The sequence below is a fragment of the Fusarium poae genome, chromosome 3 (genome assembly GCF_019609905.1).
Source record: "Fusarium poae strain DAOMC 252244 chromosome 3, whole genome shotgun sequence".
Lineage (NCBI taxonomy): Eukaryota > Fungi > Ascomycota > Sordariomycetes > Hypocreales > Nectriaceae > Fusarium > Fusarium poae.
In genome coordinates, this window is record NC_058401.1 from 5,200,555 (window position 1) to 5,215,426 (window position 14,872).

At 49.0% G+C, this 14,872-nt stretch overlaps 4 protein-coding genes across 4 annotated transcripts; 3 read left to right on the forward strand and 1 right to left on the reverse strand.

The window, feature by feature from the left end:
* Positions 1–1,717: 1,717 nt before the first annotated feature.
* On the forward strand, positions 1,718–4,713 carry FPOAC1_009151 (uncharacterized protein; the record flags this gene model as incomplete). Its single annotated transcript, XM_044853581.1, has 2 exons — positions 1,718–2,447; positions 2,501–4,713. 2 exons carry the CDS (start codon positions 1,718–1,720, stop codon positions 4,711–4,713), a joined length of 2,943 nt encoding a protein of 980 aa, XP_044706251.1.
* A 474-nt stretch (positions 4,714–5,187) lies between these two features.
* Positions 5,188–5,446, reverse strand: FPOAC1_009152 (uncharacterized protein; the record flags this gene model as incomplete). Its single annotated transcript, XM_044853582.1, has 2 exons — positions 5,188–5,386; positions 5,439–5,446. The coding sequence occupies 2 exons, from the start codon at positions 5,444–5,446 to the stop codon at positions 5,188–5,190; spliced, it is 207 nt and encodes a 68-aa protein (XP_044706252.1).
* A 424-nt stretch (positions 5,447–5,870) lies between these two features.
* FPOAC1_009153 (uncharacterized protein) lies at positions 5,871–7,097 on the forward strand (the record flags this gene model as incomplete). The annotated part of the gene is made up of 1 exon (XM_044853583.1): positions 5,871–7,097. One exon carries the CDS (start codon positions 5,871–5,873, stop codon positions 7,095–7,097), a length of 1,227 nt encoding a protein of 408 aa, XP_044706253.1.
* A 5,353-nt stretch (positions 7,098–12,450) lies between these two features.
* FPOAC1_009154 (uncharacterized protein) lies at positions 12,451–14,818 on the forward strand (the record flags this gene model as incomplete). Its single annotated transcript, XM_044853584.1, has 3 exons — positions 12,451–12,491; positions 12,553–12,665; positions 12,723–14,818. The coding sequence occupies 3 exons, from the start codon at positions 12,451–12,453 to the stop codon at positions 14,816–14,818; spliced, it is 2,250 nt and encodes a 749-aa protein (XP_044706254.1).
* Positions 14,819–14,872: the final 54 nt, after the last annotated feature.

Below are 14,872 nucleotides of genomic sequence, written 5' to 3' on the forward strand. Positions count from 1 at the left end.
CAGGCACGACAGGATCTGTATTCTCTCTGTAATGTATTCCATCCACATAACCGTTGCTTGAGTCTTGTCCAAGGAGTCTGTCTTCGTTGAATGACTAGCGACTCTATCGAACAAGAGTGGATACGACGAGGGTACCTGGCTTTGAACTGACATGGCAGTAGTCGGTAAGTGACCAGCAAGTATATTTCACCGCAAAGTGTTGGCAAGTGAATTGGATTATCGAACCCCAATTCTGACGGCTTAGAGCGGCAATGGCATGGTAGTTGCGCTAACATCCAAGTCGAACAGGCCAGAAACCTCGCCGTAGACCCGATTTGATTTGGATCAGAAAAGGACGAGGGGCGTGTGAAGAGTAAAACGAAGAAAAATTCGAATCATCCAAACTCGAAGAGGAACAAATTACACACTGCAAACATCTGGCGTCCAGTCGAAGCGTCTTCCTTGCTTGGCACTTACCTCGGTAGCTGATACCTCCGCGTTTACTCCGATCACTGTGTCGCTCTCTCTTTTCCCGCCTGTAATTTGGACGTAGGCACCCGCGCTTCCACTGGTTCCAGCGCTCATAGATGATCAGAGGTAGCAGGTACATGCACCTGCCTATGAATTTCTCAGCAGTTTCCTTCTTTCCTCTTGTTCTCTCGTCTTCCATCTTTCCTCTTTCTCTCAAGAAAAACTTTTCCTCACACAAACCCTCTCTTCTTTCTTCGTAACATCACCAAATTTCCCCTGGCATTTTTGTGATTCTGCGTCCGGAATTACTTTGACAACTCTATCTTGACTTACGCGATATCTTTAACGCTCTGCGCGCCTGGCGCCTGGCCCCATCAAACACGAGCGCGACCCGCGACCCTTCTGCTTTGCTCCAGATCCCAGCCGCCAGCTATTCTGATTGTGGTTCCTTTGCTTCGCTGTGGGCCCACTTCCCTTACCAACGATATCCACTTCCCACCTCTCTCTGTCTTTACCAGGTCCTGCCTTTGCGACTTACTCAAGGCGTGCCAATTGCGACAGGAGCTCGCGAGTATCAATTACAATATACGTACTGTGTCGAACAAGGCATTTCATCAGTTCTGCAGCTCGTCCTGCCGTCCTTGATTTCATTTACCTTTCTTCGCCTCTTTTTCGAGTTTGCACACTAAGCAGAACCAAAGAGAAGAGAAAAAAAAATAAACTCTGGAAACTTTAGCGCTGCTACTGCATCACTCTTTTTAATCCACACCCGCACCAACCCACTTCTTTTTTCTTCCCTCATTCACTCGCGCCTCTTCCTTTACACACCCACCCACCGACAGAACCCACAACAGCGCTACCCACTTCTTTTTCAAAGACTGCCCTGACAGCTTGCCAGTCAAGAGGAGACCGCGAGAAGAAAAAAAAATAATACTTAAAAAGGTTGGAGACCCAGTTCTCCACTCTGTGCACCCTCTTCCAAAGCACTACCTTCAAAGAGGGACCTGCCACGAGCCTCATCCTCCACCACCGGGAACTTCTTCTGCGGAGCTTTACAAGGCATCGTATTTGATTGATCTTGCTTGCCTTCTCAAGTCTTGCAAACCTTCCCTCGGACCCCTCTTCCTTTCTTTCTCCGCAAATCCTCACTCGACTTGGACTTGTCATCCACCGACCAGGTCCATTATACCCCGGGCAACTTTTTTTCCGTCGCGGTATCTTCAACACCACGTCGATTGTCACGAGCTTCGCGTTCAACAAGAGTAGCATGGACGGTCCTCACTACCCCTCCAATGGTATAAACACGACTTCTTCTGGTCAGACTTATCCTTCACCTACCGCGATCTCTCCCAACCAGCTGCAAACCGGCTCGCCGCTCCCTCAGACTCTGCCGCCTCTGCAGCCTCCCCCAACATCCGCCACGATGCAGAACATGTACGGGAGCCACCCTCATACGCCGCGAACCCCAGGCACTCCCAACACGCCTGGTTCGGCTTCCAACATGCCTAGCTACCAGCAGCAGCAGACATCGCAGCCTCAGAACCGAGCTGGTCTCTACTCAATGGCGCCAAACCAATACCCTCCTCCCCAGGGCTACGGCACCTCGGCTGGCATGATGCCCCAGGCGACTACTGCTGCCTCTCATCCTCAGCCTATCGCGCCAGCCCCTGCTGGTGGTCGCGGTCCTCCGGTGTTGCGCCCTATGCCACCTGGTGGCATCATGTCCCAGACTGGTGTTTCTTCCCCCTACGGCCCTGCTTCTCTTATGCAGCCTCAATCCGTTATGGCCGAGAATGAGCCTCCTACTCATGTTGTTGGCTCTCAGGGGCGACGTGGCATACTCCCCAGCGCTCCTGGACGACCTGCTGCCCCTGCTGCTGGTACCGGTACCAAGAACACCGTGATTCCTGTGAAGGACGCTGATGGCAAATTTCCATGCCCTCACTGCACTAAGACTTACCTCCATGCCAAGCATCTCAAGCGCCATCTTCTGCGACGTGAGTAGAATAACTTGTGGAGTTTGGCCGTGATACTAACCATAACTCTCTAGACACCGGTGATCGCCCATACATGTGCGTTCTCTGCCGCGATACCTTCTCTCGAAGTGATATCCTCAAGCGTCACTTCCAAAAGTGTTCTATCCGCCGTGGCAACCCCACTGGAGCTAGCCACTTGTCGCATCCTCAGGCCCATGTCAAGAAGAACCAACAGGCTCAGAAGGCTGCAGGTCTTGCTCACGAGGGTGATCTCAACCACCTCAATGGGCTGAGCAACCTCCCCGGTGACAACATGGTCCATCCCTTTGGCATGGTCCCAGTCTCGGACGGCATGAACAACATGGCCCAAGATCAGAGCCAGCTTTCTCGGTCCAGCTCTCTCGGCCGTCTCGACAACGGTAACAATGCTGACAGACGGAACATGAACGGTCAGGTCATGGGTGCTTCTCAGCCCTATGGCGCTGACCCCAACATGAACCAGCAGCAGATGACTGGCTACAGCATGCCCCCCGCTCAGAACGGAATGCCCATGTACGGTGGCTCAAACCAAAACCCTCCATCTGGCCTTGATTGGTCTCAGATGTTCCAGCCTGGTGCGCATCAAACCTACAACAACAACTCTTTCAATCCTAATCTTGGACAGACGCAGATCGGAATCAAAACCGAACCTAATTCCGGGCCCGGAACGACAGGCGACAGCGCCAGCGATACCCTTTTGTCGAACTTGGGAATGCATTCTCACCATACTCCATACAACCTACTTTCTGATCAGATTCTTAACTTCTTCTATCCTCCTAATCAAGCCATCGATCCCTCGAGCGCAGGCATGAACCTGTATTTCTCGCCTGACAACGTCAAGGACTTCTTGGACAAGTACACCCACTTTCACATCCACATGCCCTTCATTCACGTCTCGACTTTCAAAGTCATGGAGGCATATACTGGCTTACTTGCAGGCATGTGTTGTATTGGCGCCTGTTATTCAGACAATGTCACGCCGTCTAATGTTCGCGAAATGATGGACTTTCTTGTTGTCGCACTTCAACGCGATTGCAAGATGATGATGTCTAACGCCGAATTGCAGACCAATCATCCGGGACACGCATCCCGGGCTGACATTGAAAAACTACAGGCCGTCTTGTTAACATGTATTCTGTTACTCTGGAATGGAAACCCGCAGCAACGGGAACGTGCACGACAAATCTACCCCGCCCTTGCTGCTAATGTACGCCGACTGGGTCTTTTCCAACCATCCAGTGACCCTGCTACCATGTCTCCAATGCATCAAATCAATTTCGATCGCAATGCTTTTGGTATTCAGCACTGGAACTGGGACACTTGGATTGACCAGGAACGCAGTAGTCGCTTGATGTTTGGTGTCTTTTTGATGGATGTGGCTATGGGCCTTTATTTCAACTCTCAGCCTTTGTTCGACGTCATGGAACTTCACTTGCCTTTACCTTGCGATGATGTGGCCTGGGATGCTGATAAGGCTGAGGACTGTGCTTCGGCACTTGGTCTTCACGGGCCAGATGTCTCTCGGCAAAAGAACCCATATGGCACTCAGCGCGCAAAGCAACCGGAGATGGACGGGGCTCTCAAAGCTCTTTTGCATCCATCTTATCAGATCCAACCTGGAAGCACAAACCTTTATGGAAAGTTTGTCCTTATCCACGGCATTTTAGCTCTGATCCGGCGGGCCCAGATCGACGGCCATGCGGCTCAATTGTCCAAATTTGACACACCACCTCCTAATGATTGGATGACTCCAGCTGGCGGCAATAGCGGCCGGGGTACTCCATTTGAGGGGGCGGCAGCCAACGTGGACCCACAGAGTCTGCAGGCGCTTCTCATCGCTCTGAATAAGTTCAAAAGCAACTGGGATGCAGACATGGCCAATCAATTTCCACCGGCTGTCACTGGTACCAGTAATCCTCGGCGCCATGGGTTTTCGAGAGATGGTATCCATTTCTACTGGGTATGCAATTATCTGTTGAAGCACACACAGGCGGCCGATCTTCGATTGGCTCCTGACGCGCGCCTTGGACAAGTGATGCAATTGTTGAAGTCGTTGAAGGCATGGGTGATGAACGATGGCGCGAGCAGAGGAGAAGAATTAGGATCAGTCGGAGAGATTGACGAACAGTATGGAGCTATGGATCTCACGTTAGAGATGGCAAAACTTTTCAAACCTCTTCCACAGGTTGTGGAAGACGCTGGCACTGCGTCTGTCAAGACGGAACTTGGCAATGGGACGGCAGTATGATTTTTTTCTTACACAAACAAAAAAGCACTTTTAGGGGTGGGGCTGCATCTGGAGGCGTTGCGTTGCATTCTGATTTTGTTCTCTTTATTTTCTTTGTTTCCTGGGTCACTAGGTCTCACCGATGTGATGGTCATCTCAGGGTAGACCTGGTTGACCTCATGCATCCATGGTCGGCACTGTTGTGCAATGCATTTGTTGAAAATTAGACGGGAAGAGGAGTTGTAACTGCATATTAGACTTTGATCAAGATAGAGAGGGAGGTCTAGCCGGGTGACGGTCATCCGGTAGATCATCATGACTTGATGGCTTGGAGCAGGTTAATGATGTTTGCCTATACTATTTGTGCCATCCTTTGTGAAGTACTTTGCTAGCCGAGCGTAACTTGTGATTTAAATCAAAGTTTTTGTCTCAATTTGTTATTTATCTAAGTGAAGAGAGAGATAGTGATGTATGGTTGATGTATGGACTTTCAAATCATTTGGCGTCTTTCTCATCCTTCACAACGGTGACAATCTTGGGCGTGTACTTTTCCAGTTCAGCCTTGTCCTCCTCTGTTGGTGTTAAGCCGAGCGACTTCTCCAGTGGATCAGTCAACATGAGTCCTGCAGCTCCCCATGCAATGACTGCAACACCGACGCCGAGCCGGGTTTTGGACGAGAGATTCTTGTAAGCCCTGAGATACTTTGTGAGTATACCGGTATAGATGTCGGAAGATGGTTACATACTTGAGCATGGTGATTGACGAATAAGTGAGTTGAAAGGACGAGACGGTCTACATGACCTTGCCAGACGGGCCTACCTGTAAAGACTGACTTGAGATGGTGTAATTTGAAGACAACAGAAATGGTTGATGTGTCACACTTACTTATGGTGCAGGATTCGTTCGGTATGGGAGCTGGATGAAAATTGATTGAAGGATGAGGCAGAACAGGATTCTATGTGTGTGGTAGGTTCGGCAGTCGCTAAGCGGGTCTTAAGTTGAGAGCTTCAGACAATGATTCGCTCAATCTAACTCAGCTCTACTCTCTACTCTCTTCGCGTCTCGCAGTTTCATTCAATATCACCGAGAAAACGTCATATACAGGAGAGGAAATATTGCTATCAAGATAAAAAGAAGTGCGCAAACACCAAAAGCTTCTGTCAGTCAAACCATAACAATGGCAGCAACCGACAATGGAGTATCAGCGTCATCATCTCAGCCCCGCCTAGAGCAGTTGCCAGTCGAGCTCTTGGACAAGATTGCTGCCATTTTACCCTTGGAAGATTTTACAAACTTCCGACTATCTTCTCCTTTGATTGCAGAATGCACAAAGCCGCAACTGGCATTGACCCATTTCGATGGTGTACCTTGGAGAACCGATGGCCAGCGCCTGCACAACCTGTCGCTTGAACCGAGTTGCGCAAGACGCATCCGCTCCGTCAAATTCAACATGGCGCGTATGGACGAGGTAGAGGTTGATAACGCTATGGAAGATATCCTCGATGATGCAGATCTTGAGGCCAGATGGGGTCCTTATCTCGAAACTCAAGATCTATTCTTGGGAGAAATCGAGTTACCACTCGACCTAGTCGTTCCTGCGCTGAAGAGGTTGCCAAATCTCGATACCGTGTCACTGACATGGACAGATTGTCCGTGGAAGGGGCATCGTGATATCGAGGACACCTTCAACTCAGAACTATCTATAGAATTGGCCGAGGATGAAATATTCAACACACAACAATCCGTCCTCGAGGCTCTGCTTCAGCGCAACACTCCCATGAAGAGCCTGACCATACAGCCCTTCATGCATACGGAGGTAAATATACCACCAGGTCTGGAAGCCAATATCCCAACAGTCTTGGGGTCGGTGACCCAACTGCACGTCGAGTTGAACTATAGCGTGCCTCATCTCTGGCCGAAGCGCTTCGACACCTTTATTTCATTCCTGACCAACCTGCGAGACCTCCGCGTCCACACGCAGGCGGTAGAAAACCCGGCTCCCGACCTTGACTTCTTCATCACGAAAAGACTGGAACATCTCGAAAAACTCGACCTATCCTGCCTGCACTTCAACTTTGTCAATTTTGCTAGCCTGATCAAGAATCACGGCTCGACGCTCAAAACGGTCAAACTCCAGTCCTTGAGCGGCTGGTGCGACCCTTTCAACCCGGCCGAGCTTGACTGGGACATGATGTTCAGGCTTATGAGTGACAGGCTGGAGGTGCTACAGGAGATAAAAATTACTGGCAAGTTTAGTGACAACGTGGGCTGGCACCAGATGTTTTGGAGCGAGGACATGAAGCATGTGATGGAGTTGCTTCGGAATTGGGGTGAGATGAGCCAGCCACTTGAGAAGTATATCTTGGAGGGAGGAGAGTATCCCCAGCCAAGATGGAGCATATGACGAATTACCTATCGGCGTTGTTTGACCTCATTCTTTTACTCGGATGTTTGCATGCATGTTGATGGAAATGGGTAGGGGCAGATAGTGTGCGATTAATATGGGACGACAGTTTTGTAGTCATCAGACTAATAAGTAATTTTCTTCTTAGACCAGACTGTTCTGTACCTATTGATCTGGTCCGTCAAGTTCGTTCTCATGGCTGCCTTTTCCAAAGTTTCACTGTACCCTAGCTCTGCGGAGTACCATCGAGATTTCACATCGGGTTATTACTAGACGGACAAGCCACAACTCAGTTGGTTCTGACAAACATAAAATATCCGATCAAATTTGTCGTTAGATTATGGCAGAAGGCATGGATGGTGTGTGTATTGGCCTGGGTAGTAGCTTGTGTTTTGTTGGAAGAGAGGCCAGTCCCTCAGTCTAACAAGTAATATCGAAGCAAGAATTTTAGCCGAAGGAATACATAGGATATCAGAATCGACAAGTCTATGATTTTTAAGTTGGTGAATACTAAGCCTGGAGAATGCAGCGAGCACGTCAATCAATCGCAATATGAATTCTTACAAGTGCAAGTAAGTAGTTAACACATGGCAGCAACGCCCATAACGCTAGATCGAAGGGTATAACGACTTTCGAGACAATAAAGAGAACAGGGACAGATCAAGGATAGTCGTGCGAAGAGGCCGTGTCTCTACTACTGTATTGGTAACAAGTTACTGTGGCAAGTCTGTTCGCATTTTGCTTTTTAGTTGAGTTTGTCTCAAACAGTGAACTTGTCTCAAAGACCCTCGGATGACCTCCGCGGTGGAGGCTTCGGGATACTTGATTTGTCCACGGTGCTCATATATCACATTTACATGAAGAATGCCATGATATTTGCAGCAGAGAAGAAAAAGACAGATACAATGAAACGGTCCAGGGCTGGTTGGACCTGATTACTTAGATACACGCGAACCGGGCGACAAGAGCCATGTTCAAGTACGGGTGCCGCAAGCGCCCTGTTTCAAAAGCTTTTCCCTTAAAGGAGGCATGAGAGGTCATTGGAATGGTGTGGCACGGGCTGGACTACTAGGGAGAGGAGAGGGGGGATAGGACACGAAAACCAGAGACAACTCGGGCTCGAAGAAATGCAGACATAGTGCAATGCAATGCAATGCGAGGCGAAGCGAAGCGAAGCGAAGCAATATGAGGCTGGTTACACGTGGTTCACGAGGCTCGCATGAAACTGTGAGACTATAATCTTGAAAGGGGATCATGAAAGAAAGAGAAGGATAATATTGAGTGTGTAAACTCTTGAAATGTGAGAAAATGAAAGAGGCTTGAAGGACAAGTGTTCCAGGTGTATGCTCAGAATAGAGTCCCTACATAGTATTGAAAACGAGGACAACAAAGCTTTCGGGCCGCCGCATGAAAGTCGTGGACACAGGTAGGTACTTACTACCTTAGTACCTAGACTAGTAGATACATACGTGTACGTACGTACCTATGCATAGCGACTAGATAGATGAATTGCTGCCCTAATAAAACGGTCATGCACGAAACAGATGAGAAGCCTGGTTAATTAATCACTAGCAAGCCTCGCCTACTGCCCCTCCGGAGAATAAAGACTGTTAAAAAAAAAGGTAGTATATGCATGTCCAGCATAGAGTGTTATTAGGACCTGCAACAGCAATGGATTCTACGAGATATTGTGCACTATAAGACATATTCTATGACGCTCTGTCCTGTAAAAGCGAAACAAAAGAAAGGAGACATTAACAGCGTCACAATTCTGCAACTCCTGAATTGCTTATTTAAATAATAAGAAGCGTTGAGAAAGAAAACGCTCGTCAATATGTAAAAATATAGTTTCTAATCAAGGGATCCCTGCGTTTGGGTTGAGTTAGTGGGTACAAGGAATCATACATAGAAGTTTCTTTTTCTTTGATCTGATGGATCTTGGGAGAAAAACAACCCCTGCATTTTCTCCATCCACTCATTTAACTTGGAGGCATATGGGGATATTACGGTATTTCTGCCGGGCAAATTACCTGGGTACTGTACGGATAGGTGGATGAATGAGCGGCGAGATATAGATCGAAAGAGTGACATACCGGCCGAGCAAGACCGTTGGATTGTTAATGGATCCCTCATAACTTAGTAACTAGCCTCTACACATTGTTAAACTTAGTATGTACATAGATATAATCGACCCGCTTTTGCCATGCGTCGTTTAGTTACGAGAGTTGGTTGATCATCATCAGGGCCATTTTTCCCATCTGGCCTTGACTCGATTCAGCACGATATTCTGGGGATCAACGTCCAGCATAGTTACAAGGCTAAGACTATCAGTGTTAAATTGAATAAGCTAGACAAGACTTCTTGGTAGGAAAACGACCAAAAAAAGCAAGACTTTTTGCACATTCCTGAGTCAGACACACATAAAGACAGAACCGGTAGAGCAGTACCAACGGTACTAGCCAGGCGTTTGAGTTTTTCTCTCTTTTCTTTTCTTTTTATAGTCGTTTCTTTTCGCTCGAGTCAATCATTGGCTGGCTGATCAACTAACTAGATAATCACCTTTGCCTGTTGGTCTGATATGTGACGGTTGCATATACTGTATTGAGCTTGGGTGGTTTCGGACATAGTTTTTACAACAATACTGAGACATTTAGGAATGGTTACAGTACATGTAGAATTCGCAAGCCTTTTTTTTTCTCTTTCTTTTTTGCCCGACCGCCAATATCAGCAGTCGCATCTCAGGATTGGTCTGCCCGTGGTCAGGGTCGCGTGGCTAATAAAGAAGAGAGACAAAGATGGACAAGACGGTCCAAGTCAGCACATGATGAGGCAGAACATGGCATGGGAATTGGCCCGCTCTCGCAACAAATTCCATATTTTTTGGATGAAGGGTGAAACAGTCACTACCTGGTCTGGGTAGTAATTGACTTGAACATTTGACTGACTACCTTTTATTAATACCTATAACGAAGGGGGTATACAGTACAGTATATTGCTTGAGCTGTATGGAATGGATGCCAGTTAGAAGGATTCAAGGAGAATCATAGGAAACCCTTCAAATATTTCCCCTCCCTCTTTTTATCTCGTTTCGTCTCCCTTGATCTTGAACTTTGAGGTTGTAGTCGTAGCATTCATTCATCCTTTCCTTTCCTTTCCTTTCCTTTCTTGCAATTGTCCAAAGACCGACTTCTTTGCTTTACAATCTCGATCTCAGATCTCGTCATTGACGTCTCTTATTTTCTTTGTCTTTTCTTGTGCGATTTGATTGTTATTTCTTTGGTCTTTTAGAGGCAGCGTGTTTTGACCTATACCATACAGAGGGTCGAGATAGACGGGTGGGTGATGAGAGTCGACGCTGGGAGCACAAGGACAGCGTTGCTCAAACAGGTACGAGTCTTTTCTCTTTCTTCCATTTTTGGTCTTTCATGGCTTCCGTGTGTATATTGATAGGGTCAAGTGGCTCTCTTCCCGACCTCGAGGAGCAATGTACATAGCTGCTTGCGCATCACCTCACATCAACTGCGGCGACAATCCCTGTCGATTATATATTGGTCTGTTGCAACACAGGGCAGATGCAGATGCAATGTATGCGCAGGGCTGATTTATATTGATAATGCTAGTAGCTCTCTGCACTGTACCTTGTTTCAGTGTCAGTACAGCGACGAACCGACCCTCCTCATGACGGCGCGAAAAAAAGAAGCTGAGTATCAGCAGCATCGGAGGAACCAACAAGAAGGAGAATATGAAGGGGAATGGACGCAGCAATGGTAGTGGAAGTGGATGGGGTTCTACAAAAACAGCTTCAACCAACACATCTTTGAATCTGGTGAGTCCATCTCTCTATTACTCTTCAAATTCACGTGTTTCTTCACTTCAACTGTACATGCATATAACACATCCATCCACTCGCCTCGCTTCCCGACCCCCCTCCATCGTCTCTGTCTCCTTCTCTTTGCCTCACTCAGGTTGCGCACCGTAAACTGTAACTGGCAAAGCTGCACTGAACTTGCTTGGGCTTTGGCTTTAGGCTTGCTTGAGTTAGTCCCTGACGGTTGGTGCCGTCATCAGCCAACCGACCCCCCTTGAAACGAGACGAGAGCGAGCGAAAGGGAAAAAAATATACAATCACTTGAAAAGAGTTTTTTTTTCTGGTTGAATTTGAACTCAATCGCTAGAGAGAGAGAGCAATGAGAGAGCGAGAGCAAGCAATTGAAACAACAGCCCAATAAAACAACGACTTGAGAGAGAAGGCGTTAGTATTATAGTACTACGCAAACAAAATACTCTCTACTACAGGTCAAAAACATGGGACAACAATCTCAATTCAACTCCTCACTCTTACTTACTCTCACTCTTCTTACAAACCCTGTCCTGGAATCTTACTCACCCTCAATTTTGTCTTCTTCTGATCGGAGTCTCATCTTGACCACTACCCGGGGGAGGCTTGTTCAAAGCGGATCATCCCATCCATCCCATACTGTTAATACCCTCTCTCGTATCCTTGCTTTCCATAGAACTCTCTTCTCCGGCCCTGCAGAGAAAAAGAACACGGCCTACCTCTACGGAGTTCCTAATTAATGGCTTAGAGGCCCACGTCACCCACCCACCCGCGCTGACAGGTCACCTCTTTCCATAATCCCTGGCTAACACCTCAATTTTCTTGCTTCCAGGGGTCCCCGTCAGCGCCTTGTACCGGTGCTGGAACCGCTAATACTAGCACCGACCTAAGTCCATGTCCAAGCGGCGGCCAAATTCAAGGAAAATCATATTACAACACCCGCGTTGTTCAAGGACAGTCCCCGTCCCCGTCCCAGTCCCAGGGACACGGACACTACTTTCGTTCCCATCACCACCTTCATCAGCACGCCAAAACAAACTCGGCGCCTTCTTATGCTTCAATTGTCGCCTACAAGTCCGCCTTGAACAAGCCAGTCGTCACTGTCGTTCCTCTTTCCGACTCCAATTCTGTCTCTTCCGTATCTTCATCCACGTCCACAACCTCCGAGTCTTGTTCTTCTACTACAACTACTACGCCAACTTCCTCCTGTGGCTCGCCTACTACAACCGCTACCACCACCCCGGTCTCGTCTCCTTCCTCGTCTACCACCTCACCAACTTCGAGATCGACACCAACATTCGCTACTCCTGTATCTGTATCGACTGCAAAATCAGGTTCCAAGAGGAACGTCCACTTTCGATCTGCCACTACAAGCATCTCTACCAGTTCAAGTACCAATACCAGTAGCGCGCCCTTAATCCCCATCCTCTCTGTCGTCCCTCCGCCTGGCCAAGACGGCGGCGACGGAGAGGCAAGAAGGCCCGCCATGCAGCGAGTCTCTGCCTTTCTCCCTTCATGGGACAAGAGGTCCTCCAACACAAGATCAGGCTTGTTTGGTTGGTCCTCAAATCGTTCCAGCGCCTCTATATCAGTCGCAAACCACAATTCATTATCCAGGATAAATACCACTGCAGCCAATGCAAATGGCCGAGTCCAAAGGGAAGCCTTCTGGCCTGCGACGCTCGACCTCGAATGCGAAAAGGCTGCCCGCATCCTCAAGTCGTTTTCCAGTATGCTTGTCTCACTTTCCCGCCAGCCTTGATCCTTGTGCTAACATGAAATCCCAGCCGATGGCTATCTCGTTCCCGCAGACGAAGAGGAGGACTCATATTCGACAGCAAGCGAACCACGATCCCCAAAACGAGTCACCAAGAAAATCCCAAAGCGTGTAATCCAAAATGCTGCCGGAATCGCCATCTTCACCTGCATGCGAAGCGGTCTGTACATGACAGGCTCCGGCGGCTCCGGTATCCTCATCGCTCGAAAATCTGACGGAACATGGTCGCCGCCATCCGGAATTATGCTACACACGCCCACTCTCAGCTTCATAATTGGCGTCGACGTTTACGATTGCGTTCTTGTTGTCAACAACCTTGCCGCTCTTGAGTCAATCACGAAACCCCGCGTCACACTCGGCGAGGATGTCGGTCTAGCCAGCGGTCCCCTGGTATCTCTGGATTCAGATGAGTCGCACATCAGGTGGCAGGACATGGGTAACACCGTTTTGACCTACTTGAAGTCGCGGGGCCAAAATCAGGCCGTCAACTTGAATGGTTGTATCCTGGCCGAGCGAGGAAACGAGAATGAGCGCTTCTATGCTAGCCAGGTTACGCAGATGGACATCCTGGCGGGCAATGTTGCCCGCGACGTGGAGGAAGTTGGGCCGCTTTCAGAGGTCATTAAGATGGCCGAGGGCAGGACAGACTACGATGCTTCTGTAATCAACAAGATCGCTGCCGAGTGTGCACCAGGAGACGCCATGATAGCGACACCCAAGTCTTCGACCCCCGCCTCGCCACAGACGGCCTTTGGAATTCCCAACCAAGATGATCCCGATCCGTTTGGTGTTTTGGCCCTCGAGATGGCTGGTTTAGAAATCAGGGAAGCGGGATCACGATTGCGGCCTACCAGCAGCCAATTTGACTTCAACCCCGCACCTTCAAGCCCAGCCTACTCCAAATTCAACCGGCAAAGTGTGGATACATTTGTCTCAAAGAGCAATCGCAACAGTTACATGTCGTCGCGAACCGTCAAGAGTCAAATGACGGATGCTGGAACCCAGACCGATGTAGGCACAACACCTGAGACATCACCCAGCCCAGGCCAGAGCGAAGATGGCCATGACAGGAGTATCCGCCTGCAAATCCCCGAAGTCACAGAGGAAGAAGAAGAGGTTGATTACACAAAGGTCGACATAACCCCCATAAGGCAGTTCAGTGGGGCCCAATCTCCTCTCAGTACCACCAGCCACAGCAGCACAACGGCTGTGGAACCTGACACTCTCAAGGTCGAGCCCAGGGATGACACTGACAAGGCTTCGAGCAATTATGATAGCGACAAGGATGAAAAGAGCAGCCGAAACGCCGATGACGAGGGTGACTCAGAGAGTGACGTTGGAGAGGAGGACGAGGAGGAACCTGTGGTGTTTGAGGTTGCTGCTGTGCAGCCGGCAAGAACCCAGGCTGTTGCATCCCGCATGGTCCACGCCAAGGGTAACATGGTTATCATTCCCAAGAGAGTCCCCCCCCCTCTTCCCATGAGGAACCCTGGCAGGGCATCGCGATCTAGTAAGAGCGAGATGGGCGATGTTTCAAGCCTTCGAAGCCCTCTGCGTAAGGAGACCTTCACTGAGGAAGACCTTGCATCGGAGAATGAGAAAACCGACTCCGAGTCTTCGCCTTACCTTAAACCCAAGGAGTTCAAGGTTGAGAGGACCAGGATCGAGACCAAGTCCGACGACGATAAATCATCCGAATCCGAGGTCGAGTTCTTCCTAGCGGAGGAGGCGAAAACCGAGGATACCAAGGTTGAGGAAACAAAAGAGGAAGTGCCAGCAACTGAGCCCAAGCTTGAATCGAAGGATGCTCAGACATCCCCCAGAATTCCCCAGGAGGGGCGCCCAGACAGCCCCAGCACACCTGACAAGAAGCACACTTCATCCGTGTACACTGGAGTGACTGAAGACCGATGGAGTGTCGACGGCACAACACTTACAACGCCTACATCAGATCGACCTTTTTCTGTCATTGACGACATTACTGAAGACGATACCCCCAGGAAACCAGCAAAAGAAGCTGAGCCAACTGAGATGAACGAGAAGCACGAAGAGCTAGAAAAGATGGCATCAAAAGAGACAACCCCCAACACGATCGCGGTTGTATAATTGAGGGAGACACGATGATTTTCACAGGGTAAATGGGATACGGCGTACAACCTG